The sequence below is a fragment of the Uranotaenia lowii genome, chromosome 2, assembly GCF_029784155.1.
Source record: "Uranotaenia lowii strain MFRU-FL chromosome 2, ASM2978415v1, whole genome shotgun sequence".
NCBI lineage: Eukaryota > Metazoa > Arthropoda > Insecta > Diptera > Culicidae > Uranotaenia > Uranotaenia lowii.
Genome location: NC_073692.1, coordinates 271,675,832 through 271,683,834, shown reverse-complemented (window position 1 = coordinate 271,683,834; position 8,003 = coordinate 271,675,832). Strand labels below are relative to the sequence as shown.

Below are 8,003 nucleotides of genomic sequence, written 5' to 3'. Positions count from 1 at the left end.
AATTCACATATTACAGCTGTTCTCTATGGTTAAATAAGCGTTTTCCTTAAGGTGGCCATTTTGCCCTTATCTCCACAATTGTCGAATAATGTACCGAGCGCGACGTGTCGCTAGTAGGCAAGGCTGCTTTGGTTATTAGCGATCATATTTTGGTTTTTATCTACATGTAAACACATATGTTGAACGGCATTAAACAAAAATTCTTTGTTTCCAACTGACGCGATGGCAAAAAAAACCCAGCCAAGATGAGCTGTGCGTATGTATATGTAAACTGATCGGCAATAGATAACAGTTGCTTGTTTCCCATTCCCACCGAAAAACACCGACAAAACGGCAAGCGTCCAATGCAGTGCGCTTTTTTGGTATTCTGCAGTGGCAGAAACACTATGACAAAAAAAAACTAATTTTTTTGGGATGCATTATCCAATATGATGAAAGTCCCTTACAATGTTTTTCCTTGTTTCGCTTGAATGTAAGGCATGCATCATTTTGCTTGGGAGCTCGAGTATTTATGCCAGTAGTGCTTTTCCTATCATACCATCTTTGGTATACCTAATACATGGTACAGAAATTTTTAAAACAGACATTGGACCATTTGCAACCTGTATGTACATTTGACACTATTAGAGCACCTGTATCCATGATTCAAACAGGAATCTCATCAATAAATACATTCTGAACATAACAGGTTTTTTTTAAGATAAGCACTCATATTAATAGTCAAGCAAATCAGCAAATCAACGACAAAGGTTTTTAAAATCATTTCCCCCACAAATAAAACGTAGACATAGGTTTATAATAAGGAATATGGATACGTCCACATCCACATAATTCAAACTATTTTCCATCACCAAAAGACTCTTATTTTCGAAACATAATCATCCTTCATCTACCATGTTCGAATGAAATCAATTTACAAACGCTTTTAAACCTTAACCAAGAACATCAATCGTGCCTCATGAGGAATGTGGAATCTAATTGTCGTTTATTGTCAATCAGATGGCTTATCTTTTAATTCACAAATTTGTTTCTTGTTATCGGCAGATATTATAAATTAGCGAGTTAATCTATCGTAAGTCTTATCGGTCTAGAGTTGTTTTGCCAATTAAGGGCATGAGTAGCAGGTGTACTTGGTTGAGCTGGGGTAGTTTCGAAGCACTATGGCAGAGAAGGGACAGTGGGAACTCCCTCAGTCGGTACAGTTGGGACACCAACAGTTGTTGTAGTGATGGCTTCCGTTGTGGTTGTGACGCCGGGTGTTGGCGCCGTGGGTATTGAAGGTGCCGGGGTTGGAGCTGTCGGGACGACAATGGTGGTTGTGGTAGGTGCTAGGGTAGTCGTCGTTGTTGGTTCAGGTGTCGGTGCTGGTGTTGGCGCTGGTGTCGGAGCCGGTGTAGGAGCCGGTGTTGGTGCTGTTGGTGCTGGTGTAGGCGCAGGTGTAGGAGCTGGTGTAGGTGCTGGTGTAGGTGCTGGGGTATCAGCAGGGGCAGGTGTGGGAGCAGGTGTTGGAGCCGGTGTAGGAACAGGTGCGATTGTAGTTGTTGGCGCTGGAGTAGGAGCCGGAGTACTGCATCCACTACATGTTTGCACCGGAAGAGAACACTGTGCAGTCCACGGGAATTCACATCTTCTCAGAGCGACCGAAAAATGTTGACCAGCAGGACAACACATCAACCAAGCTAGTCCTCTGTCACATTTATAGAACAAACAGCACTCCGTTTCATGCGCCAGATGCGTTGGATTATTCGGGTTCTCGTTAGCTGGACAATCTGCTCGCTGCACTGGATTTGCACTGGTTAGCGCTAATACGCACGCTACTAAAAGGACGTAACACTTCATGTCAAACAAATTCAATATTCACTGCCTTTTATGACTTCTGTACTACTAAATTGGAAATAAGCATTTTTCTGAGTCAATTCCTATTATATAGGCTGATTTAAGACGTCCAGATAAACTTATCACATAAACCGCTCGATAAGAATTATCAGAAGTTTTTAATTGCCCTATAATCTGGAAATTCAAAATCGCAAAATTTCACGAAAATGAATGAAACAACCGATCACCAAATACCGCTAGTATATCATACGGAGCGTGCTTGTTAATAAAAAGATGAATGCATCCTTCATTTCTGCAATATACATTTTTGCACTCCTTGTAGCGATAAGGATTCGGAGTTTCCTGTTTTCCTGTCCTCTTCTTAATGTAGGTACTTTTTACGATTACAGTTGAAGCTGCAAAAGTTCTCTAACGACCAAAGAATCTTACCAAATTCAAATTTTAGTGCATATTTATACCAATGACCATATTTATACTATTAGGCATTAGAACTAAAGTTAACGGAAGGTTTTCGCGAAACTTTCAATTAATAGTAGAACTTGCTTGTTATTTAACTTCTTCGATGTTGCTCTTTGTAACTCACATCAATATTTCAAAGTAACACTGCATGATGTATTACTTTAATTTTATTTACTTCTCGACTTCGATCTCTGGCACAAGAGACCCCTCAAGCTGGGTCTGAGGGTCTGCCTGCTACTAGGTAACTGTGAGGACGTCGCGGACTTTCGAATGTTCACCTTACTAAGTTGGGCTATTGCAATTAATTGAAAACTATTTATTGAGGAAAACTATGATTTTATTAAAGAAAATGAAAAAAGACCAAAACTATTTCTATTTAACTGTGTTTATTGTAAAGTGAATGTGTGTGGGGTGTGTTTGCGCAAACTTTTCTTGGTACCGTAATCCGGGGTAAGATTGATCACTTTTTTTCAATATTTTTCGATTATTTTTTCTGTTAAGGGGAATATGGCATGTTTTATATTTTTAAAACCAGTACTGGACTCCTACGAACGTAAAACATAAATGCAAAAATTTAATAGAGGGTGATTTGCCAATCGTTGTCCCCTTACCCATTGTTGCACAGAATGACTCAAATTGTCAATATTTCAGCTGTTTTTCAACTTTTTCCCAAAAATAAAACTGAATCATGTTAATTGGAATGTTTACGGGTGAAATCATGCTTTGGCGATATTGTCGGCTGTAATGTATGCATCTAACGACAGTTTTAATTTTTCTTGTTTTTTCGCGCTTTATTTGTACTATTTATTAAACAAAACCTTAAGATTCCTTGAATGTTTCAACAAGCAAAGCCTGTAATTTTACAATACTTTTCAATTCCCTTTTTTTGTTTTTTGTTTTTTGTTTCGATTATAGTCGTTTCACAATCTTAATATATAACTTTTTTCGCGAAATACTTTCCTTCTTCTCATGTTGGCAAAAAAAGAAGCGTAAGGTTTGGTAAAATCAATATCTAATCGAAGACAAACTTTATTTCTACCTTATTTGAATTTTCTGAAAGATTTCAAAAGCAAAAGTTTCTTCTTTCACAGAAATTTCCATTCAAAATTGAACACGTTTTTTGATAACATGCAACTGAAAAAAGAACTCGGATTGTCTTTTAATATGACATGTTTGTTTTTTTTTTGCTAAATACTGGATATTTACGTTTAACTTTTAATTTTAGTAATTTCTGTGCTCTTATAAACTGTTTCCCACTCAGAATGATTATATTCTATGCACTCAATGTTGATTTTTAATAATTAAACCATTTTTCAATGACACTTCATATTTCTATAAATATATTTTATCCATCTTTAAGTATTAAAATTGAAGTTTTGAGATTATTAAACTCGTTGAAAAGCATATCTTTGTATTAAAAAGTCAGGCAACTTGCAACGTCTAAAAAATGTCAAAGTTACTTAAACTGCTTTGGTTCTAAGGGATTCTTTTTTAATCAGATTGATTTTGAAATCCTTTATTCCGACCATTTTTCTTAAAAAAAACCTTGTTTCTCAAATTTAGAGACGACAAATCTTAAAGTACTGTGTTTCATGTCAACAGCGAACCCTTTGATTTTGATAATAATCTTGTCAAAACATTTTACAGAAGGAAAACTTCGCCCTTAAATCCCAAAAACTCGAAGTCCAAGGTTTGAAGATCCGAAATATTACTCATCATGTGCAATTTTATCAGAAATTCAAATCTGCCGTCGAGCTAGACCCAAAACATTTGAGTGAAGCTTCATTGGCTGTTTTTATTCAGAAAAATAAACAGTCATAGCTTCGTGAAACTTAATTTGATCAAAAAAGTTTTTTGGCTGGAAAATTTTAGGGGAAGATTTCAATGTGAAATATCGGCAAATAAGTTCAAATAACACTTCACTCAGTTGACTCAGGTTAAATTCAGAGTCTTATTTCAGTTTCTAAGGAAATTTCACGTGTGATAAATGCGATTCCAGATACTCAAACCAGCGGCTTCGTGTTTCTTTTTTATTTTTTATTTTGGGTCCGAATTTTCTTATTGAGCTTGGGACGGTTTATATGGAAGACCCCCCTCAAGAGGGGCCGTCTCTAAATTAGATTTCATTTGAACTAGAAGTTCACATAATAAACTTCCGTAACAAATTCCGTAATAAGCCTGTTTGAACTCATGGTGGCTGAGCCTTAAGAAGATTTTTGAAATGTGCAACCATTGGAAAAAATCAGACAGCATTAGGTACAAAATAAAATTTGCCTGTGCAACTATTGGGCACAGACAAGCTGTTTTAAATGATTTTTTAAATTTTCACTTCACTTTTTTTGAACATTTGAACTGTTGGATGTTGTTGACCAATCCTGTATGAGTGCAATCGACAAAAAAATCGAGTGAATTCGGTTGAAATGACTAAAATACAGCACAAAAACCAAAATGATGTGCTTAGCTGTTCAACGATTGGCAAATCACCCTACTTACAATTTGATTTAAAAGTCGATTTCGTCTCTGTTCAGAATTTGATACTTTGGGGTGACATTGATCAGTCTCTGTTCTGACGGGTTTAAAGAGTTTTCTTGATCATAAAAGATACAAAACGACTTCATAATATTTACATATGCTAATTTATCAATATACTTTGATTTTTAACGTTTTATTTTAAAAATAATTAAAATCGAAAAAAGAACCATGATGTTGCCTACATTTAGGGGCAAATATTATAAAAATGCTAAATAGTTTGAGCTTCAAAATACAAATGAAATTTCACCTTCACACGTTCTCCTAGATCAACCCACTATTACCTTTTTCCTTTTTTTCTTGAAAGTTACCCATTTGATAGGGTTCCTATCCATTTTTACAAAGGGAGCTTACTCTTGGAAAACGTCCTTTATTTTTAAACATAAAAAATTTATCATTAAATGACTATAAAAATAGCACTTTAAATACACATATACAAAGAAAAAAAGTTGTTCTTTCACATTAAAAAACTCGTTTGCTTCTAAATGCTTTTTGATATCATTTGGAGAGCTGTTTGTTTGTTATTGATGATTATTTGGCACAACTCCATGTTGATCAAAGCTACCCCGGTGATCAATGTTACCCCGTTTTACGGTACGTACCGCTGCTCCTGATGACTACGATGACTCTGCTCCTCTGTCGTTCAAAATGGCGAACTCGTCAGCTCCTATGCCACTCTGATGTGCACTGACGGAAATCAATGCACCGGAACGATGGGTGGGAATGACCAGTCCGGTAGTAACGGTCGGACCTGGTCGCGTGGAGTTCTGCTTTGCTAGGCGCTTCTCTCATAAACGCAATCGACTGACCCGGGCTGGCCCGATTGGTCAAGCCGAGAGAGGCCCTTCTGGAGAATTAGGACCCTTTTTCGGTCCGAGGGATTCCTCCTTAATAATTATGGCCCGCAGACCAGAGGATGTCGATGATCCTTTACGGGTTAGACGTAACGGAAGTAAAGTCCGTTAGGCCGTGGGAGTGTGACGGGTGAGTTTATTGAGCTTGAGCTTGAGCTTGAGCTTAGATAAACCGTACATTTCAGTAGTTGCTACTCCGTGATTGACGAGAACCATCAAAATTGCACATAGATCCAAATAAATGGGGCTTGGGATTAGCTTACCATTTTCTGTGTGCACGTTTCGAAGGTTCCTTATCTTATATGGTCAATAACGGCGCCGGCCACGTCCTTACAGTTCATCGGGGAAAGGGAAGGATTGTTAGTTCGACTTCCGTTGCTACTAGAGACCGAATACACCTCTAAATCTCCACGGTCGTCACAGGAAGGGTGGTTTGTTAGTGGGGAGGGTAAATAAGATCTGGATTCCCTTTGGGAAGGGATGTGATCAAAGCAAAGTTAAAAATCGTCGCGTCGCACACTATCGAGTCCTAACGTGGCATTGTCATACCCGTGCAATGTTCTTAGCACCGGTGCAACTCACCGAATTTTACCGCGCGCTTATAACGAGAAGAGCAAAACATCCTAACGTGCATTGGCATACACATTTAGCACCGATGCGATTCACCGAATTTTATCACGAGTAAAAACGTTCTAACGCATTATGCAAACGGGGAGAAGAAGAGAAATAAAAAAACGAACGGAATTTAACCGCATTGGAAAATTTTTATATTGAAATCATCATACACGTACAAAACACTTTTATCGCGCGCTGTAAACCACGAGAAAATATGTCCAAACGCGGCTTTGCAATGTACGTACGAAATAAAACGCGGAAAAATTATCCATCATCAAACGCTGTACAAGCCTTCGATTTCACGGCGGATAAGCGTTCTACGTACCTAACAATTCACTTCTAACAACTAACTGCCGAACTTAATATCTCTCGAAATCGTAGCAAGAAAATTTAATCTGTCAGATTCACATATTTTAAGCAATTAATTAATAATATGGTTCGAGTTTGAATTGAAATGAAAAAAAAAATACTTATCTTAGTATCCAGTTGTAAGACTTTCCTTAACTTCTGTGGGCAACGGTATCGGGTGAAAATACGCCACTCGTCGTCATCAAAAAGCCATAAGGATCATCAAATTTTCATGAACTGGCAGCACAAAAATATTGAGCTTTCTTCAAAAGCGCTGTAGATGTGCCATCTCCATTTGAAATTGATGAGTTTTCGGAAACCCATAACAGCGCCATCTCGGGAAGAAAATCTCTTGAGAAAAAAAGGCCTAACAGCGCCATCTTATATCAAAAAATTACTAGCTACTTTTCTAAAGGCTTTTCGAACTGCGGCCATTTTCGCTTCTCACAAAGAAAACAAATCATACACATATTAAAACATAAATTGCGCTTCACAGATAACACTTTTCACTGGAACTTCACAACTCTTCTGAACACAATATCTTCAAAAATAGCTCCAACAAATAAAACTCAACGAAAAACAATAACTTCACCGTAAAATCAACCTTTTTTCTTCCTCTTGTGGGAAGTAACGCCATCAACACAGGGTCGGAAATCAACTCCTGTGACGGGTGAGTTTATTTTATAAAAACAACCAAAGGTCCTGTGGATGTACAGAAAAAATTACCAAATTGCGTACACGTTGCAGCAATTTGCAGCATATCACTGTTGCTTTTCGCAAGGCATACCTGGATAGCTTCGACAGCCTGCTACTTCCAAAAGATTTCCATCTTCAAACAAACTTTCTACAATGAACTCACAACTCCACTCTAATGTATTGTCACACTCACCGCCTAGATTCAAATGGCCGAATCTGGCCAGGGAAAACCGCCAATTTTTAAATTCAAAATGGGGAATTGATGAAGCAGGGTTGAATAGTTCCCACACCCATGTTCCACACCTTTTTCCTTACTCCGACATTTTTCCTAAGTCCCACTTATGTTATGTGTACAGTGTGTTGACAAATTTCGGTGTGTTGACGATTAATTAAAATTACAATTCCCAAACTAAACTAATAACAATATTCACAACATAACTAACAAATTTCAGCAATGTGAACGTTCACTCAATTATTTAAACGGCATTAACAAAAAAAAACATAAAGATTTTGTAACGAACGGTTACAGATGATATCGTTTATGTGCTTGGTTACCCGTGCATAAGAAGTAAACCTTAATTATGTCTTGGATAGGCGTCTACTCTGACGTCACTTCCTTTCATCACATCGTAGTCGATTGCGATACCATCTTGAAAGCGACTTCTA

The 8,003-nt window shown here is 37.5% G+C and overlaps 1 protein-coding gene across 1 annotated transcript; it reads right to left on the bottom strand.

Annotated features, from left to right (window-relative positions):
• Nucleotides 1–962: 962 nt before the first annotated feature.
• LOC129745722 (putative uncharacterized protein DDB_G0290521) lies at nucleotides 963–1,878 on the bottom strand. Its single transcript, XM_055739039.1, has one exon. It carries the CDS (start codon nucleotides 1,837–1,839, stop codon nucleotides 1,159–1,161), a length of 681 nt encoding a protein of 226 aa, XP_055595014.1. The 5' UTR covers nucleotides 1,840–1,878; the 3' UTR covers nucleotides 963–1,158.
• Between the last annotated feature and the right edge of the window lie 6,125 nt (nucleotides 1,879–8,003).